Here is a 20,810-nt window from a genome sequence, read left to right as displayed (position 1 = left end):
GGAGAAGCTCTTCCCCTGCCAAATCCCTGGGTTTAGACCACTCGTGAGCCGGTGATTCCAGAACGCGCACCCCCGCACCCCAGGCTCTTGCACGGTTGCTTTATGGGCAAATGTGTTTAGAAAGACAAAAGATAAAAGTGTGCTTAGTATGAGTGAGGCTTTGGAAGAGGGGAGGGAGACGGAGGGCTTGGGGTGTATGCTTTTACCAGAGCAAAGAGTCAGTTCAGCAGTAACATTAAACTCGCACAAGTTAACTTCATGGAGTCAGAGATAAATGAAGCTTGCCAGGGCCTGGGCTGGGCTGGGGGTGCTTGCTGAACTTACGTTTAATTTAATTTGCAAGATGAGCTATCGACCGTCACAAAACCAAGAAGCGGTTGAGAAGTAAACTTTACGTAATGTGTACTTCACCACAACCTCCCACGCGAGCACACCTGGCGCATCGCGTGGCCGCCAAGTGGGAAAGCGCTGGCCAGGTCACGCAGTGTGGAAGGACACGCTGCTGGCTGCTCGCTTCCAGGTGACTTAATTCTTACTAACAGCAACTGATCCAAGGTCTTGAGCATTCACCTCTGAGGAAGAGCTTGCAGATGGGCAGGGCCAGAATATTCACCCGTCCTTGGCTGCTGGGGTGGCTTTGGAACTTGGTGTGTGTGAGAGTGAGACTCACAGGGTGAGACGAAAGGAGAGAGACCCAGCCAGCCCCGCAGAGCCTGGGACGGTGGAGAGAAGGTGGGGTTCCCCACGGTCCAGCCCGGGTCCAGCAGGGGGCGCTGCGGGCCCGTCCCTCCCGGGCCGCCCGGGCCGCCCACCCCGCGGGCGCGCCTCTCCGCAGTTGCAGCGCCGCCCGGGCCGGGGACCCGCTCCTTCCGAGAGCGCAGACCTCTCCGCGGGGAGCAGGAGGACGCGGCGCTCTGGCGGCCGCCCCTGGCCTCGCACCGGCTCGCGCCGCAGCCCCTCGCCGCGTCCCGCGCTCCCGCTCGGAGCGCACGGCTCGCGCCCCGGGCAGCGGCGCGTCCCGGGAGCCCCGGGCGCGGGGCAGGGCGCAGGGCGGCGGCCGGCTGGGGATGGGCGGCCCGGCTGCGGCGCGGACGGGCGCCGGGGGGCTCCGCGCGCTGCTGCTGGCGCTGGCGGCCGCGGGGGTCCCGGCCGGCGCCTACAACCTCGACGCGCAGCGCCCCGTGCGCTTCCAGGGCCCGGCGGGCTCCTTCTTCGGCTACGCGGTGCTGGAGCACTTCCACGACAACACGCGCTGGTGAGTGTCCCCGCGGCTCCCCGACCCCGGCGCGGCCACCCCGCGATCCCCCCCCAGCGCGGCCGCCGCCTTCCCGGCCTCCTCCACGCCGCCTCCCGGGAGGCCGATTTAAATGTCTGGCGGCCACGCTGACGTCCTGGCCTGCTCGCGGAGTCCCGGGAGGGGGTCCCTGCGATCCCGGCCCTCCCGCGGCACTCGGGCGCGGCTTCGCTCTCGCCGCCGCGAAGTTTCTTGACTGTCCGCCCTCGAGGGGCCACCGCTGTCTGGCCAGCTGCCCCGGATTCCCAGCGGGCCCCCAACGGGAGGCCGGGCTGCTCCTGCGGCAGGGGCATGCATGCAGGAAGCAGTGAAACAGGGTTGCGGTGGGAGTGGGGCGTGGGGGCGTGGGGGTTTTCCGCAGAAGTTTCCCGGGCCCCCACAAAGTTCTGAGAGGATCTGGGACGCAGGAGAGTCAGGCAGGGAGGACTCCCAGGGAGCAGGCTGTGTGCCTGGTGGGCAGCCTGGCGCCCATCTCCCACGTGTCATTCTAGACTTCAGAGGATGAAATTTTGTTTGGGTCCAGGGGTTCGGCTGCTGACAGGAGATGGGTGGGCCTGCAAAAAAGAGAATAAGCGTTTCCCCCTCGCTAAGCATCATTAGTGACGTTAACTGACCCCACAGCAGGGGCTCTTAGAGAAGATGGGCACTCTCCCTAGACCACTTTCTTGGAATGAAGCCGCCACACCACGCCCACCTTTTCAGAGCAGCTAGAGTTGGGTTGTCAGAGGCTCCCCAGCTCGTTCACATGAGGTGTTACTGTGTTGTGTTACAGCCCAGGTGATGGCTGGCTGGAGTTGAGGGCATTCCCCGGTGAGGAGCATGTTTTAGCGGCAGCAGGCTGGGAGATGGAGATCAGCAATGTGTGAGCTTTGGGCATGTCATCTACCGAGAGTCTGCTCAGAACTGGACAGGGGCCGAGGGAAACGGGGGTTTGTGGATGGGGGCCCTCCAGAACCCTGGGGAGAAAGAACTTTGTGACCAGCCTAATTAACAACCGTGGGATTAGCAGGGCAGCCTCCAAGAGAACCAGTTTTCCAAGTCCCGTGTGTAGCTCTCGTCTACGTCCTGTCCTGACACTTGACTGCAGTCGTGGGGTCCTGCATTTGCCAGGCCCTTCCTTTCAGACGGTGGGCAGGACGCTCTCCCGTGTTCCACAGGCTCCAGGTCTGCTGTGTGCGTGGGGCTTGGTGCAGATTATGCCGGATGGAAACAGCCTGCGCACTGCTCAGAGCCCCACCCGGTGTGACCTTGGCATCAAGCATGTGGGAGGGGCTGTCAAAAGCAGAAAGGCCGATCTGGTCGGGGGCTGCTAAGGAAAGGGCAGGGGCCTGGGAGCCAGGGCCTCGGTGCGAATTCAAGCTAGGGCTGCAGCCTGGTTGCCTTGGAGCAATCCCCTGGGTCCAGGCACGCGGGCCAGGCGCCTGTCACCTGGGTTTGGATGGACCACAGGTCACAGCCTCTCCAGGCGGGAGCTAGACAGGCGCAGTAGAGACAGTGTGCACCTTGCTTTGTTTCTGAAAGAGGCTGTGAGTAGATTTCTAGAGGAAAGCGGCTACACTATAGCCCCAGGCTACACTCTAGGGGCAGCAATGCTGAGGCTGGACTGTGCCAGGGGAGGGTCAGGCATCTCTGTGGGGACTAGCAGCTGGCCTGCTGGTCTCAGAAGAGCCCCTCCTGCCTGGCCACGCCCTGCACTGGAGGCTGGTCCCTCTGCTTTTTAGCAGCCCTCTGAATCTTACTATAAAAAAAATCTCTTTGAAGCAGATTGCTCTCACCACAGTGCCTTCATCTCTTCTTGATTCTCTTGCTGCTTATAAAACCTTTCCTTCTCCCATTTTTCTCTCTTCCTTCATTTCCCCAACTTCTGTTTGTTTTTGTCTTGCCTCTGAAGTGTGGCTTCCTCTGATGGGACTGCCCTCTCAGGGGCTTCTGGGCTTTGAACCCCTCTCCTCCTTTCTATGAAGCTAGACCTGTGTGAGGTTCATGGAGAACCAAAGGCTTTTCACACACACAGCCCCAGTTGTGGCCCCCTGTTTACTTTCATTCCTATACTTTGAGAATAATCTTAAAGGTGGTCGCTGTAAATGTGCATGATTCCAGTCTCGTGGAGTACACCTCTACCCCAAAGTTTTGCCTTAACTTGCAACTGCAGGGCTGCTTGATTGACTTAATGGCTGAATGTAAGTCTCTCAGGATTAGGCAGTCCCTGAACCCATCGTCTTCTTGACTCATCAGGTCATTTCCAGTTGTTTATAATTGTAATAACATATGTAAGCATTCTCACAACGAAACACTGTGGACATTCTTAATTATTTCCTTGCAATTGATTCCTGGAATCAGAACTCCTCAGTCAGCAAGGATGACAGTTTTACAGTATTCCGTATTGTATTACAGAAGTTCTCGTGAACGGGGAAACAGAGGGTGTTCAGGTCCTGGCGTTTGGTCGCTGTTTAGCCAAAGACTGGTCTGGTGCAGTGGGAGAGCAGAGAAAGCTGCACAGAGTAGCTTAGGCAGTTCACAGTGGAAAGGTGAGGAAGGGAAGGGCCCCTGCAGGAGAAACGACATCGAACGCGGGGTAGGACTGATGACTGACATTGAGTAAACCTCGTACCTTCTGTTCCTCTTTGGGATGGAATGTTCTTTAGCTTAGTACTCGGGATGTGATTTGAGATGTTTGTTTCATGCTAATTAACTCTCTGTTTTGCAGGTTGATGGATGTGTAGGGCAGAGAACATGCTAGAAAGGGCAGGGAGAGCCCAGTCACCAGGTGGCAGAGCTGAGGGTTAGGCTGTGTTGACAGTTTCTGTGGCAAACATCTGGGTTAGGAAACTTAAAAAGAGAAGAGGTTTGTCATGGTGGCTGGCCCTGCTGCTTTCTAGCTCTGTAGTGGTGGTGGTGGGGATGCACCATAGAGGTGGTGGGGAAGTTCATAGAGGGCAAACGAAGAGAAAGCCGAAGGGCAGGGCTGTCCTCTTTATAGCAGACCCCGTGACTTCGGACCTAACCCCATAAGGTTTACCACCTCCCAGCAGTGACAAGCGGGGTCTGAGCCTGACCCACACCATGTTTGATGGGACCCCGGTGTGTGTGTGTGTGTGTGTGTGTGTGTGTGTGTGGCAGAGCATGCGAAGCTGTCAGCTCGTGGGTCTGGAACCAAGTGCTTTACACACCCAAACCGTTCCATTGTGAGGGAGGTCAAAGCCGGTGTAAAGATCGGGGGTGATGCTGCCTTTCAGAGCCCCCATGTCGAGTCTGGCTCCTGTGACCACATTCCCACTCAGGACGCAGCCAGGCACCGCTTTGTCCAAAGTACTGTTTATTTGACAGTCCCTGTCACCACGCCTTGGACAGCAAGAGTTGCCCCCGTGGTGGATAAAGCCCAACACCCTGGTGACATTTGTATCGGTTTTGATGCAGACGTGAAAGTGAATGAGCTTTCTTTTCTCTGGCGACACCCACAGAGTGTCTGCACACTCAGAGCTCTCCTGTCCCCACCCTCCCCAACCCCAATTCTTCTGGCGTCCTTTAAACAACAGGAGTAGGTGCCAGGGAACATAGACAAAGCCAATTTCTGTCCCCTTCTCTAGCAGTTTCTCAGCTGCAGAGCTGACAACTGTAACACTCTGTGATATAAATAAATGGAGCCTGCCCCCCCCCCGCCTCCCCCCGCCTCCCCCCACCTCCCCCCACCAGACGCTCTAGAGTCCAAAGTGGTTGGGTGCGATGGCTTCCTCTCTGGCGACGTGCTTCCTGCTCCTCCTGGGACAGCAAGACTGCTGTGCTCAGGCCCTGGGAAGTACGGTGCTGGCAGAGCATCATTGAGAGAGGAGTCAGAGCAGTTCCAACGTCCCATTTGCAGTTAGAGCTGAGACTCCAGGGTCCTGATGCTGCCAGGCGATGCTGACACCTGCCAGAGGTAGTGTGGTCTACATTAAAATGAACTAAAACTAGACAAAATTAAGAATTCAGTCTCAGTCATGAGCGAGTATCCACATGTGGCTACTGGCCGTTGTCTGGGACAGTCCAAATAGGGAAATGCTCATCACACCCAAAAGAGGCTGTCCTGACTTCTGGGTCCCACATATGAACTGCATCATGTCCTTAACAATACAGAGCTACCTTCTACCTCTGGGGGCAAAGACTGATTTTTTTTTCAAGACAGGGTTTCTCTGTGTAGCCTTGCTGTCCTGGAGCCCACTCTGTAGACCAGGCTGTCCTCGAACTCACAGAGATTCACATGCCTCTGCCTTCCAAGTGCTGGGACCAAAGGCATGCAGCACCACGGTCCGGCTATGTCCTGACTAAAGTCTTAGGGAACTAGACAAGACCTGAAGGAAACTCAAGAATCAGCAACAAAAAAGTTGATCCTTAGCATATTTAACTATTAAAAGCTCAGGAAGGGGCTGATGTCTAAAACACGGAAGGGAGTGAGCTATCTTTTTATCTGTAAAATACTGAAGTGTCTGTTGTCTGCCGAGAGCTAATGGAAGCATCAGCCACTGTTCCATGGGGTTCTCACCTTGGGCCCCAGGCAAAAATATTAGCTGCTCCGGTTGAGGGGAGTCAGGCTTGGAGTGTTTATTGAGAGGGACGAGGGAGATTCCTAAGAAGGTGAAGGATTTAGAAGGGGCTTTGGGATTTGGGGCTCAGATCCCTAACCCCATCTGGCCTTGTCAATCTTCATGAGGAAACATGGGAACTGGTGTTAGCTAGCCCTACCGTCTCATGAGCTCCCTGACCAATGTTGGCTCATTTGCACATGCTCCATGAGCTCTTCTACTCTCGAGGGGGGCAGGGCATGCAACCACTTCCCCAGAGGCTTTTCTCCCCTCGTTCTCAGAACAGGCCTCCCTCGTCCTGCGGAATCTGCATTTTCAACCTTCTGGAAGGGGGAGCAGAAAGCACATGCATGGGGTTCAGGTTCTAAGGGGACCCGAAAAGCATCTTCCAGAGTGTTTCGGAAGATCCTGGGGAGCAGGCCTGGGTGCTGTTTCCCCAGCAGGTGCTGAATCACCTTATTACCCAAGGGAGAACCTTCCAGGGCCAGAAGAGAGACGCTAGCCTCTCCACCATTCAGGAAGAGCTCTGAGTGTGTGTGTGAAGCGCCGTCTCCAGCCAGCTCCTGTTCCTGTGACCAGTATCTGTTCAGAATCAGTCTGTGTCACACACACACACACACACACACACACACACACACACACACACACCTCTCAGCATGTAAATGGAAGCCGGAGGAAGCCTGAGCTGTCATTCCCCAGACAGTGCCCGCTTTGCTTTCTGTGGTAGTCTCTCACCGGCTAGGAACTTGCCAAGTAGGCTAGGCTGGCTGGCCAGCTGGCTTTAGAAATCCCAGAGCCCTGATTATAAGGATAATGTCACCACACCTGGCTTTTTAGTGTGGGTTCTGGGGACTGAACTCTGGTTCTCCGAGTTGTAAGGCAAATGCTTTGCCAACTGAGTCATCTCCCTAGCCCAGTTAGCTGAGCCTCGTGCCCTGCACCTTCCATGGAAGATAGCCCAGCAGACTTAGGAATGACGATGCGCTTTCAGAAACAACCTGGAAGCAGAGGCCATGTTATTTTTGTTACCAGCTGGCTCTTGGGGTCTCTGTTTCTGATGCCAGAGGATGCAGGAGAGGGACTTTGGAGGCACAGCAGGCTCCCTACCTATGAACCACTGAGGTCTCTGAACTGGAAATCTTTTTAAGCAAGTGGATTTGGCTGACAACCAAGGCAGAATAAATCATTTTATCCCCACTTTCCTTTGTGCCAGAGGAAGTCTTAGGGAGTGAGACTAAGCCGGGAAGAGGGGGGAGAACAAGTCTGAAACAAAGGGCTCACTTGGCCCCTAAGGTCGCCTTTTAAGAGAGCGAACAGGACTCGTGTGTTGAAATTAACGACAATGGGACACCAGCAGGTGGGAGGAGTGGCTTCCAAGGGGCCTGAAAGGTGCCCGAGGTGAGAGCATATGGAAAAAGGAGGCTTTGTGCTTTTTTTTTCTTTCTCCTTTTTTTAATGAATTAATTTATTATGTATACACTTATATACATATACACCTGCTTGCATATACACCTGCTCGCCAGCAGAGGGCACCAGATCTCACTATAGATGGTTGTGAGCCACCATGTGGTTGCTGGGAATTGAAGTCAGGACCTTTGGCAGGGCAGCCAGTGTTCTTAACCTCTGAGTCATCTCTCCAGCCCATGTTTGTTTTTTTTTTTTTTTTTTTTTCCTTTTTCATGTGCTTGTATTTGAGGCAGCAAGTCACTTTCATGCATGTATAATCAGCCTCAGGAGCAGCAGTTTGCTCTTCCTCATTCAGTGGTGGGAGCTGGGGGACCCAGAATGGATTTTGGTGTGGAAACAAGGCAGGAGGCAAACTCTGGGGTGGGGATATTCTGGGATGTTCCATCTTTTCAAGAACATGTATCTGAATGCCAGCAAGACTTGGTGTGCTGGCAGGACCTTTCATGAGAGACCTATGGGATTGTGAGTCCTAGAGTTTTAGATGTCTTTTCCTGCTTGTGGTCACGCAGAGCTGGGAGCAGGTGGAGCCCACCCCTGTCTCCTGAGTGCTGGCTCCCACCCCAGGCTCCACACAAGTATAAAATCATTTAAAAAATAATCTCTGTGACCAAATACCTCACAGAGAGCACTGGAGGGAGGAAAGATCTCTTCTGGCTCCTGGTTTCTGGGAGTTAATTGGGGCCACAGCTGCTTGGCCCAATGCACATGGGTAGAGCATTGTGGTGATGGGGATGAATGGCTGAGACCTTTCTCTTTAGAATAGTCTGAACAGAATAGCAGGGGGATCTGCTTCACTGGATTGTACAAAAGGCTGGGTAGCCCATCAAAGGCTGTCTGCATGCAGGAGAGACTCAGAGCTCAGTCTGTGAAGTGGGATGTCTCCTCAGGCCCAGACTCAAGTTGATGATCTGAAAGATTCTCTAGTGTCAGACATGTTTTCATTTCACTGTGCAAGGCTGATGACACTGGGTCCTGATATCAGCAGAGGAAGATACCACCAGCAGCAGCTACAGCAGGACAGACATTTGCCAATGGGAATGGAAGCGAGGCAGGCAAGGAGAGGCTCGCTCTTTACCTCACGGTTGAAGGAAGTACAGTGTGAAGCAAAAGGGGCAGAACAAAATGTGTCCTCCAAAGATGTGCCCAACCAGGGACCCCAGTCCTCCAACTAAACCTTGTCTCCTTCTTGTCGGGATGTGAGGGCCCTGTCCTGTTTTCCTTGGAGAAGAGAAGGATAACAGGAAGATGTGGAGGTCCTCGCTTGGGTCTTTCAGAGGTGCAGGCTTATTGTGTTGTTTCCAGACATGGCATCACAGCCTATGCCTCGAGCTAGCTTTGGCAACCCGTCCTCCATTAGCCAACTAAAACAGCCAAATCAGCAGTGAAAACCAAAAAAAATGTTTCTTTAATGTGACCACATCAGGGAGAGTGACAAACAGATCAAGGAATGCCCCCTTCCCCCAAGTCTGTCTTCAGGTCTTGAAGTGAGGTTGCTCTTTAAAGAGAGGGCAGGGGCATGCAATTCGGGGCAGTCCTGGGCAAGGCATTGTTTTGGGGCTCCAGTCTCTGCAGGAAGATGGGCCCCCAAGTTGTCCACACTGTGAAATCTCATTCTGAGGGAGAAGTTTCCCATCCAGCTGGACCATACTTTAGCCTTTTTCTTTTCCCAGCATGTTACTCCTGGGGATTTCCAGTTTTTTTTGGGGGGTGGGTGGTTATCTATTGTTTCACCAGCTCAATAGTTAAAAAGCATGGGATACAGATGTCACTTAGAATGTCTTTATCCCTGCCAGGCAGTTTTCTCTGGACTCCAGCATGATCTTAATATTCTCGGCTGTCTGGGAAACATGGTCCATGGCCATGACTCCTCCACCTGCCTCCCTTGCAGCATCTGTCAAGAGCAGTGACCTCTGAGGTCCCTCCATTCCTGCATGACCCATGCCACTCCATGCCCTTCTCCACCTCAGCTGGCCTCAGAACTCCGTCTGCTTCATTCTCTGATGACTGGTCTTCCCTTCATTTACTCCACGCTATTTTTAGCACCTTTTATCGATCCTTTAGTGTGCTATAGGCATTATGTGCAATGTCAGCCTACTGTAACTGAGGCACAGACATAGCAGGCCACCTGTCCAAGGAGCAGTCTAAGGGAGGAAGCCTTTGTTTTCACTCCTAGTTGAAGGTGCCAACCGTAATGGTGGGGAGGGGGTGGCAGCAGGAGCTCAGGGTGGCTGGTCACATCCTGACCACAGTCAGGAAGCAGAGGGAGGAATGCTGGTGCACAGTTCACCTTTCAGCTGTTAGTCTATGGGATGGGCTGGCTTAAGTCTGAGATGAGTCTTTGCTCCTCAGTTAATCCTTGCTGGAAACTAGACACAGCCGGGAGTGTACTTCCATGGTGAATCTAAATCTACCCAAGTTGGCGATGAAGAATGACCACCGAAGCGGACATTAGGCAAACTGTTCAGGGCTTTTCCATACCCCTCACAGGTCAGAGCCCTCAGAAACAGGTTTGTGGTCCTGGCTGGGAATCATAGTTCCTTGGGGAAGGAAAGAATAGCAGGAAGCAAGAGGAGACATAGAAATCCTTCTCAGCAAAGGACAAGGATGACAAGGTTAGACTCAGGGGCAAATGCATGAGCGATAGAGTTACTGAAGCCCTGGGTCCTTACAAAATGGACTGTTGTTTCCAGTGACCCTGAACCCCAATAGCTGTCAGCGGCCATCATTCTGAGCCTCAGGATTCCGTGGCTGTCAGGTTAAGTTGGGATCAGCAGGTGTTCTTGTATTCTGAGCCTGGCTCTCTCACATCAACCTCTGTATTGGCTGGTTGGTCAGTTGCTGTAGGATTGGCTTCAAGCTCATCTCTGCTCTCTGTGACTTTCATTGTCCAGCAGGCTAACCTGGCCTGGGCACAAGGTGGCTGGGCAGGGTGCCAGGAGGGTCAATGGTACACGTGAGCCCAGGGGTCAATCCTTCATCTTCCTTCACAGCCTAGTAGCTAATGCGTTTCAGAAAGGAGGAAGCAGACATCACCTTTCAGTGGGAGGAACTGGAGGGTTCTGTGGGACAGGACAAGGGTACAGGAAGGGTGGAGGACAGCGGCTGCTCCCCTAATGTGCTGGTGAAATCAGCCTCGCCATCGCTACACTTCTGTGATGTCGGTGGAAAGCTTGAGTCAATGCCTGCCTAGCATAGCAGAAAATGGAGCTGAGTTATAAGGACCTGTGAGTTCCTGGGGTTCTGCCAAGGACAGCACCACACTTGGAGCTGGGACAAGTGAGATGTCAAACTGTCCTAACACTAGTGTCAAAGCACTTCGTTGAGTACCTGCTTTGTCCTAGGCACAGTGCTGGGAGCTTTGTAGCATTCTCACTGCCAAACCTCATAGGAATCATGCTGGATGCACTAATACCCCAGCCCCATTTTACAGCAGAGGGAAACTGAGGCTCAAGAGTGACCAGGACACACTGGAGGTCACACAGATTGGCAGTGTTGGAGGGAGAGTTTGGTATGTGCATCTTATAATGTATCGGGGTGACTGGGCCACAACCCTGAGAATACGGGGTTATACTCTGTCATTGGGATGGCAGAGCACTTGTGTCAGCTGAGCATTACATAAACGCAGGCTTGATGGTGCACGTCGCTAATCTCACCACTCAGGATGTAGAGGCATGACGATCAAGAGTTCGAGGTCATCTTTGGCCATGTAGTAAGTTCAGGACCAGGCTGATGTGCAAGAGACACTATCTCCAAGAATGAAGGGGGGTTGGAAGACGACTCGATCCCTAAAACACTGAGTGCACAATCACTCGGACCTGAATTTGGTTCCTAACATAAAAATCAGGAACTGTGGTAGCTGCCTGCAGTCCCAGTGCAGAGGAGCTGGAGACGAGAGGACTGCGGGCTTGCTGCCATCTGTCCTAGGTACCAGCGATCTCCAGGTTCAGGGAGAGGCCTTGTCTCAAAAACTAAGCTGGGGAGTGATCGAGGAGACACTGACATTGACCTCTGGCATATATGTGCATACTCACGCATGTGCATGCTTCCCTATACATAGACACACAAAAATGAACACACACATATGCATGCTTACCTCCACACACAGACACACCACCACCTATACACGAACTTGTGAACACTTACCGTGCACAGACATAGCACCATGCACAGACACGTGCATACTTCCCTGAACACACAGGTAGAGCAAAATGAACACATGCACAGGCCTGCTTGCCTGCACACGACACAGCACCACGAGCACCCATCCACAAACAACCCAGCTGGTGCTGTTAGTCTGAAGTGCCCAGCGAGCCCACCGCCAGCTGCCTGCAACCTTGGTTTCCTGAAATGTAAGAGAAACTCCCCGAGGCATTGCTGGTCCAGGTGGTGAGCCCTGGCGTCTTGCCTTCTCCCTCTGGGATGGTCGGAGGGAAAGCTCCAACCAGTCCTCCACCCGGCTGAGCTGTCGGTGCCAACCGAGGGGCGGGCGGCGGTCCCTGGGGGCTCTCTGCAGTAGATACACACTGATTAAGCTGCATTCTTGTAACTGGAACCTGGGTCCCTGGGGGAGCTTTGGTTTGGAATCAAATGCATGAAAACAAACCTAATGGCTTGGGAGTCTGTAATACCCGCTCGCTGTTATTGAACTGGCTGTAGTTCTGCCCTGTGGTATGGCTGCTGTGGTGGCTGTGGGGAGGGAGGGATGGTCCCTGGCCTTCCCCGATAGGCAGCTCTGCTTCAGCCTAGTCCCTGCCTCCTGCTCTCCAAGGAACTGAGCAGCAGATGTGGGCGTTCAGAGGAAGGTGGGGCTGGCATGGAGCCAGCTTGGCCTCACATAGAGGATGGGGGAAAGTGTGCTCTAGAGACATGGAAGACACTGAAGTGTGTCACTCAATGGTGTCCAAGCTTCTGACACTGTGACATGACATTGTCATGTGAAAAGTACACAAACTTGAGTGAGCCGCACACATACACACATACACACATGCACACACACACTCAATCAGTCTCCTAAGTGGCACTGGGGAGATGGCTCAGCGGAAGGTGCTTGCTGTGAGAGCATGAGGTCCTGATTGATCCCCAGTCCCCTCATAAAAAGGTAGGACTGCTGCTGTGTGCTTGTCCCAGCACTGGTGAGGGAGAGAATCCTGGGGGCACACTGGCCAGCCAGTCTAGGAAGAGATGGAGAGCAACTGAGGAGGACACCCAGTGTCAGCTCTGGTCTTCACAGGCACACACACACACATCTCAGCCAATTTTAAGTACTTTCATGATTGAGCCTCATTCATAGCTATGCCGGGAAGTGTATCTACCTTTTAGGAAACCGTTGAAGGGGTGGGAGAAAGAGGCCCCTGGGCACGGACCCTGGGCTCAGAGCCCACCACTGTTGGGCACAGCAGCATAACCAGCCTCCCTGAGCGGAATGCACATGAGAAGCTGCCTGGTTGGGTTTTTCTTCATCTGGAGCCAGGCTCCTGAAATCCTCGCTGTTGCTGGTGGGTAAACAGATGGGCGTGTGTTTGCAAAGAGGTTTATGAGCTACTTACCAGGGAGGCGGACCTTTGGTTAGCACCATGCTGGCAATGTCAGTGTTTTAGAAAACCAAGACCATGTCTGGAGTTCACCTCCCCCATCCCGTGAGCCTGAGTGGGGACAGAAAGGTGTTCTTTACATACCAAACCCCAATCTTGAAGAGCTCAAGAGCCAAATTCTAATCTCAGAGTGCCCACAGAGCCTCTTTGGGCGTGGTCACGTGCTAGAGCAGCTGGAAGCAGAAGGGGCACTGAGTACCTGCTGGCATGGTCTGAGCAGGAGGGGGTTTGGGTTCCATGCTTTTATGCTGCAGCCAGGCGGCTAGGGACAAGTTTCAGGAGCCTTGGCCACTTGCTCCCCCATCTGTGAAAAGGGGCAACCTTAGCATTTCCTATAGGCGCTCCCCTAGGACCACACTTGAAGGAGCAAGCAGAGGTGGGGAACAGCTTGATGGCTTCTTTGATGGGAACCTGTGCCTGGAGACGTGTGGGTCCTTTGATAGGGACCCACAGAGGAAAGACATGGTCTTCTCTAGGGTGCTGATAAAGATGGGAGCACATTTGAAGGAGCTGGAATATGAGCTGGTAGCCCAAAGGACAAAGAAGGCAACAGATGGTGGCGTCTTTTCAGTGGCATTCTCCGAGCCCTTGCAATCTCTGTCTCTCAGAATCAGCCTGGCCAGCAGCCAGCTGAGTGAGCTTCAGACAAGCCACACTCCAGGGCTGCCCCGCTGTAGCCGCCTTGCTGGACTGCGGCCCAGGTAAAGAGCCAGCACTGGGCTGCCAAGGAAGCCGCGATGTTCTGTAAACACAGAGGCAGGCTCGTTCCCCTATATGCCATCCAGTGCGTGTCAGGCACGTGTGTATACACACATGTCTCTAGCTCACATCACAGGAACTGAGGAAGTCTTTCTTGTGGGGCCTACTGGTTAGAAGTATGAGCTGGGGAGTGCTAGCAGGCTTTGAATCAGTGGCTGTTGTTGGAAACCGTGGGTGCTTTAGGTTTGGAAGGACATTAGAATCCAGCAGATCCCTTCCCTGCTTTAGATTCCGGAAGACATTTTGCGCCCAGGTCTCGGCTCTCGGTTGGGAGAAGCAAGCATCTGAGAGTTCTGCCCCCAGGATCCTTCCACCTCAGCCAACCTAGGAATGTGTCTGAACTGCAAATAGTGGTGCCACCGTGCAGTTCCAGCACTGTGTTAATGCTGGGGACGTGGTGGGCCCACAGGCTGCTGCTTCCCTAGCTGCTCTCTGCTTCCCTAGCTGCTCTCTGCGTCCCGTGGGCGATGGGTTTCTCTCTCTTCTTTATTTGTTGTGATGTTGGAGTTATTCATTCTGGGAGAATACTTCTCTCCACCCCCTGTCATATCCACCCCTCAGTCCTCCTGGACCCCTCCTCCCCATTTCCCTTCTCCCTCAACTTTATTCTCTTTTATTTTTTTTTCTTAAAAAAAAAAAAATTACTTACTTACTTACTTACTTACTTACTTACTTACTTTTGAGACAGGTTCTCTCCATAGCTCTGGTCATCCTGGAACTCACTATGTAGAACAGACTGGCTTTGAACTCACAGATTCACCTGCCTCTCTCTCCTCAGTGCTGAAATTAAAGTTGTGTGTCACAATGCCCAACCCCTTTTCTTCTTTAAAAACAAAAAACAAAACAAACAAACAAAACCACCCTGAGTCTGGTGCCTCCCATATGCTCAGTGCGGGCACAGGGCATCCACTGGATCATGGGAAAGCAACCAGGGGTCAGAGCCTCGAAGAAAACTGAGCCTCCAGCCCTCAGCCACCATCTTTGGCCAATAGCTTCTCGGCTAAGTGTGGCCTTGTGAGCCCCCCTCCCTCTGCCTGGGCTGGAGTTCTGACCCGCTTGCTCTGGTGGAGGCAGGTAGTCACAGGTACTACGAGTTCCTGGGTGCAGAGTTCTGTCATTTTCCGAATACGCTTCTTCCAAGCAACCCCCTGACCTGGCTCTAAGCAGTCTTACCAACCCCCTTCTGGATGCTCCCCAAGACTTGGGGAGTAGGGGTGTGATAAAGACGCCCCGTTTCTGGATGATGTGCATCTGTGTGTCTGTGAGCCACAGCAAACAGAAGCTTCGTTGACGAAGCCGGACAATCTTTGGGTATAAGGTCACATGTTTAAAAGACAACTGGCTGCAACGGTGGCTTCTTTACGTCATTTTACTTTTGGTATGTGGTGCTGGGGATGAAATGCAGGGCCTCGGACAGGCACTCTGCCTGAGCGACACACCAACCCCTAGTGTCAAATGAGTCACAAATGGTTGTTTGCTGTGCTGATGGAAAACTTGAGTGTGTGGGAGGCTTAGGACCCAGCACGAGGTTTTGTATTTATACCTCCCAGCCCTTAGGGCCTGACATGGCAGGCTGTGGATGCCTTCGCCATTCGGAGCTGTCAGTCTGATAATTCTTTTCACCTGTGAAAACAGTGCACTCTGAGGAAGGCTCTTTGCTTGCTTGCTCCGGTGGCAGGGATTATCTCTGAGTGTGGCTTTCCTCTGGGGTTTGATTCTGAGTGTCACTACGGATTTGGGTTAGAGCATCCACGGGCCGGCCAAACCTCCCTTGTGTGGCTGAGCCGGGCAGTGAGTCTGGTCTGTGTGGGAAGGTATCTCTTAGTCCTTAGCCACATTTGAGGATTGTGGTGGAGGGGCCAGAGGCCTGTGAGCTGTCCCAGGCGAGGCCCTGCAGGGGCACATGGCAAGGCTGCTGGGCTGGGCAGGGGACACATTATTGGAGGCTTGGCTACTCTCAGCCCAGCAAGATATCCCTACTGAGGCAATCATACACCTTCCAGGCTTAACCTGGGAAGAGATACTTTTTCAAAGGGACAATGTATTTGTGTGTGTGGTATTTATTTATTTATTTATTTATTTATTTTTGTGTGTGTGTGTGTGTGTGTGTGTGCGCGCGCGTGTGTGTGTGTGTGTGCGCGCGCGCGCGCGCGCGTGTGTGTGTGTGTGTGTGTGTGTGTGTGTGTGTGTGGTGGTGTCTCTGGGATCTGCAGGGCTCCCCAGCTTATGGGGTGGGAATAAGGTAGAACCTTCCCTTGGGGCCTGACATCAGGCCACTGAGCCAAACTGGCAACAGTGACCATGAGCCTTTGCTGAGGTGTGCTGAGGGTTTCACACGTGCCAGCCTTGTTTGCCAGGCTCTTGCCTCACTAAAGCATTGGTAGGGAAGGCACAAGTCACGTGAGGTCTGGGTGGTGGGGAGGTGACTAGATGAAGGAATGAGACCCCAGAGAAGCCTAACAGCGGCGTATCTGCCCCAAGGCCTGCCGTATATAATATCCTGGGAGGGTCAGCTCTGTCTCGTTCCTTGGCTGCTAGAGCTCAAGCCCTCGTTGTGTAGGGGCTTAATACCTGCAGCTCTTTGAGCAGAGGTGTGCATCTTGTCCAGCGCTTCCTCGTACAATGCTTTTTCCCAGCGGCCACTGCTCAGCGCGCTGTGCCCAACTCTTCTGTGGTGCCCATCTTACGATCCCGAGCTGGGGAGGTGGAGGCAGGTAGGTCCTCGGGGCTCACCGCGTTTGTGAGGGCCAGGCCATAGGAGGTGACCTCTGGCTCATACACACACATACATACTCACACCACCCGGATGTGCCCACACACTTAAACTCTAGGGCAGATTTGCTTCTGTGACATCTGGAAGTAAAATCATTGTTACGCCCTCTTTGGGTTTTATGCCCGATAAGCACAGACTGATTCTCCTACCCTGCCCTACCCTGCCCCACCCCATCCTTGCCCTCCCCTATCCTTCTGGTAACGGGTGACTAGTAAAGGTGAGCAGCTGTTCAGTTACCTACTGGGTGCCATAGTCAGCTGTTCCTGAGACGAGACACCGTGACCACACAGGACCTGGGGAGGAATCAGTGTGTGTGGTTTACGCTTCCACATCAGAGTCCGTCACTGACAGAAGTCAGGACAGGAGCTCAAACTGGGAGAAACTGGGAGGTTAGAGCTAATGCAGAGGCCATGAAGGGGTGCTGCTTACTGGCTTGCTCCTCGTAGCTTGCTCAGCCTGCTTTGTCTTTCCTTCCTTCCTTCCTTCCTTCCTTCCTTCCTTCCTTCCTTCCTTCCTTCCTTCTTTCTTTCTTTCTTTCTTTCTTTCTTTCTTTCTTTCGTTTATTTATTTAGTGTATGAGTACTCTAGCTGCATATATACCTGCAGGCCAGAATAGAGCATCAGATCCCATTATAGATGGTTGTGAGCCATCATGTGGCTGCTGGGCACTGAACTCAGGGCCTCTGGAAGAGCAGTGTTCTTAACCTCTGAGCCATCTCTCCAGCCCTCAACCTGCTTTCTTACAGAACACAAGTATAACACCCTTTTAAAACTTTTTTTTTATTACTTTATTTTGCTTTTTAGGCTTCTATTTCCCTTCAAACTCCCCACCCCTACCCCAGCAATAGGTAGGAGACAACAAAGGTTAGAAGGGAAAGGGGACATAGACCTCTTTAGACTTAGTTCCGGCTGGTTAGGGTTGTTGGGTTCTTTGGGAAAATACAAATCTCAGTCATCAGGATATCTGGCAGTCCAGCAACAGCAAAGTGCAGCAGGATGAACAGCAGCCTTCTTCCTTCTCCATCTGGCTCCTTCCTCTCTCTGGGCTCTGGTATTTATACCCTCCCAGAGTACTGAGAATTCCACTAACTCCAGCTGGCAAAGGCCACTCCTCTCTCTGAGCTGCAGGAGGCTGTTATCAGCTGTGGATAAACTAAGGCAATCCCTTATCCCACAATTGGGATTAAACAGAAACATGACCAAAGTCTTAAGGAAACAAAAACTTCCACTACACACAGGACCACCAGCCCAGGGATGGCACCATCTGTAATTGGCTGGGCCCTCCCCCATCAATCACTAATTAAGAAAATGCCTATAGGACTGCCTATAGCTCAGTATTATGGAGACATTTTATTCATTTGTTTATTTATTTTCTATTTACTAATTTATTATTTTAATTTTACTTGTTTTACATCCCAAATGCAATTTCCCCTCCCTCTCCTCCTCCCGGTCCCTTCCCCTCACCTTCCCTCCCTCCCCCATTCGCCCCTCTTCTGTTTCTCTTCAGAAAAGGGCAGCCTCCATGGCTATCAACCAGCCATGGCATCTCAAGCTGCAGTAAGACTAGGCACCTCCTTTCCTAGGAAGGCTGGACAAGGCAACCAAATAGGAGGAAAGGCCCCAAAGGCAGCCAACAGAGTCAGAGACCGCCTCTGCTCCCGCTGCCTGGCGTCAGTCCCGTGCAGGCTTCCTGGTTGGTGGTTCAGTCTCTGTGAGCCCCATGGGCTCAGGTTGGTTGATTTTGTGGGTTTTCTTGTGGGGTCCTTGACCCCTCTGACTCCTACCATCCTTCCTCCCCCTCTTCCTCAGAATTCCCCACGCTTCAGGAAGTGTTTTCTTAATTGAGGCTCCATCCTCTCTGATGACTCTGGCTTGTGTCAAGTTGACATAAAACTATTGCGCCAAAGTCTTTGACTCATTTTTTTCTACAGACCAGTAGTGGTGGTTTTACTTATGCAGTGCATGTGTGTGTGTGTGTGTGTGTGTGTGTACATGTGTGTGCACACATATAGTAAACTTGTATAACTTTGCAGTGCACACTCAGATCGCTCACCCTTACCTGGGCAAAGACGTAACCTCCTGCCCTTTCTCCTCCAGCACATGTGACCACGTGCTTTTCTTTTTGGTGTGCAGGGTCCTCGTGGGAGCACCGAAGGCAGATTCTAAATACAGCGCTTCAGTGAAGTCTCCTGGAGCTGTGTTTAAGTGCCGCGTCCACACCAACCCTGACCGGAGATGCACCGAACTGGACATGGCTCGAGGTGGGTGGGCTTGCTTGTCAGTGTGTTAATGGGGCTGACACCTTCCCACTCTGTTCTCTTCCTACAGGGAATGATGGCCTCATCATTCACCGACCTGCCCTCGCGCCCTCTTCTCCTCCCTGCATCTCACAGATGTATGCTGAGATCCTAGTAGTTACTAGGCACTGGGCTATGCCCATGAACAAAGCAAAGATGGAACTGTCATCCTGGGCCTTGAAGACTAGCAGTCAGAACAGACATTAAAGTAAATTAATAGAATTAGAGAAATTCAGAGGGAAGGTGTGTGTTAGAGCCAGCTCTATGTTGGAGGTTGGAAGAGGCCTCCTTGGGGACCCTTCTGTGTGTATGGACGATGGCCAGGAGCTAGCTGTGCAGGCCCAGGAAGTGAAGTCTCCAGTAGAGCAAGGACAGTGTCACTGGAGTGGTGAGCCAGGGAGGGTGGAAGGGACACCTGCCAGGTGAGCTGGGGCTAGGTCACACAGGGCCTCCCAGGAGAGTTTAAACGGAGGGATTTCACTGTGTGTAACCAGAGACTATTCAGCTCAGTTTCAATTTTCCATCTTCCATGGTGAAGGGTATGATGGGATGTATTGCGGGGCTCATTTTGTCTAGTAGATCACATGCTTTGGCTCTGGTCCAGCTGTGTCATGGATGGCTTGCATGAGGATGGCTTTGAGGAGCCTGAGATGGGAGAGGCAAGCACAGAAAACCAAGTAAGGAAGAGGCAGGTGGCCCTTCCAGGCCTTACTTTCTGTAAAGCCCTTTCTCACCACGATTTCATCACCACTTTTTATACACGGAGGTCTGGAGTGATAACTCAGGTGGCAACTGTTGTGAAAGCTCAAGGATCTCAGTCCATCCATCCCTTAGAATCTGCATAAAGAGCTGGATGGGGCTTCATGAACTTGCAACCCCGGTGTTGAGGAGGTGAAGATGAGTATCCGTGGGATCACTGGCTAGCCCATGCAGCTAATCCTGTGAGCTCCAAGTTCAGGGAGAGGCTCTGCCTCAAAGCATAAAGTGGAGAGCAATTGAGGAAGACTCCTGACATCAACCTCTGGACTTGACATGCATGGACATACACATGAATACATAAACCCCTAACATGTGACACACACACACACACACATAAATACACACAATGCTACCTCCAATATGTGCATACACATGCAAACATGTGAGCACACACACATATGAATGCACATCCAATATGTGCACACACACACATGAATGCACACCCCAACATGTGTATACACACATGTAAACTTGTAAACACACACAACAAAGCAACAACAACAGCAACGAAATGTGCTGATTTTCTTCGTCAGAGAGGAGGCATGTGCTTGTGTGATCCACTCTGTGAGATGTTTGTTACAGTAACTTCTGAGAACATTATTTTTCCCTCATGGAGAATGTTGCTATGGAAGAAGGAGAAGCTGACTTAACTCTTTGTTGCAGGTTTCTGTGGCGCTGACATTTGGTTATAAGGTCCAGAAGTTGGTGCCCCAGGCCAGGCTCAAACAGACGCACCGTTCTTTGACCTCTCTCCAAACTGACTTCTCTTCTCTCTCCAGACAGGAATCGAGGTGCGACTTGTGGGAAGACCTGCCGGGGAGACCGGGACGATGAGTGGATGGGGGTGAGCCTGGCCCGGCAGCCCAGAGCAGATGGCCGTGTTTTGGTAAGACCTCCGGAGACAGGGTGACCTGGGGCAGGGTGTCCTAAGAATGGAGGACGAACTCCACAGGAAAGCCGGCTAGCACAGAAGCCAGAACACGGCTTTGAGGCTCTCTGTTCTGCATTGCTGCTTTGAGGCTCTCTGTTCCGCATTGCTGCTTTGAGGTGTGTCTGACCTGCAGCTTTAGGCCACATGCGACTGCATGCAGCAGAGGACACACGAGGCCGAGCACAGAGCCATAAAGCTCCTGCAAACATTGTGAGCTGCTTTTGTGAACCTGAAAAATAACTCAGTCACGTGGTTCTCGCGTGTGAACCTTGCAGGTGACAGTGTTGCATTGCCATGCCGAAGGTTTACACGCCTCGTACTTTAGACGTACTGGGCTGAGGATATGGCTTTTTTAGCATGCATGAAGCCCTGGTCAATCC

At 52.6% G+C, this 20,810-nt stretch overlaps 1 protein-coding gene across 1 annotated transcript in view; it reads left to right on the top strand.

The window, feature by feature from the left end:
- Positions 1–888: 888 nt before the first annotated feature.
- Positions 889–20,810, top strand: part of Itga9 (integrin subunit alpha 9) — a 270,685-nt gene continuing 250,763 nt past the window's right edge. The window contains exons 1-3 of the mRNA XM_060385077.1: positions 889–1,255; positions 18,577–18,704; positions 20,279–20,385. Of these exons, the coding sequence (XP_060241060.1) occupies positions 1,068–1,255; positions 18,577–18,704; positions 20,279–20,385 (423 nt within the window). The 5' untranslated portion in view covers positions 889–1,067. The remainder of the gene's footprint in view (positions 1,256–18,576; positions 18,705–20,278; positions 20,386–20,810) is intronic.

This window comes from Meriones unguiculatus, chromosome 6 (genome assembly GCF_030254825.1).
Source record: "Meriones unguiculatus strain TT.TT164.6M chromosome 6, Bangor_MerUng_6.1, whole genome shotgun sequence".
NCBI lineage: Eukaryota > Metazoa > Chordata > Mammalia > Rodentia > Muridae > Meriones > Meriones unguiculatus.
The sequence above is the reverse complement of the archived record's forward strand: the minus strand, read 5'-3'. Positions and strand labels throughout refer to the sequence as shown.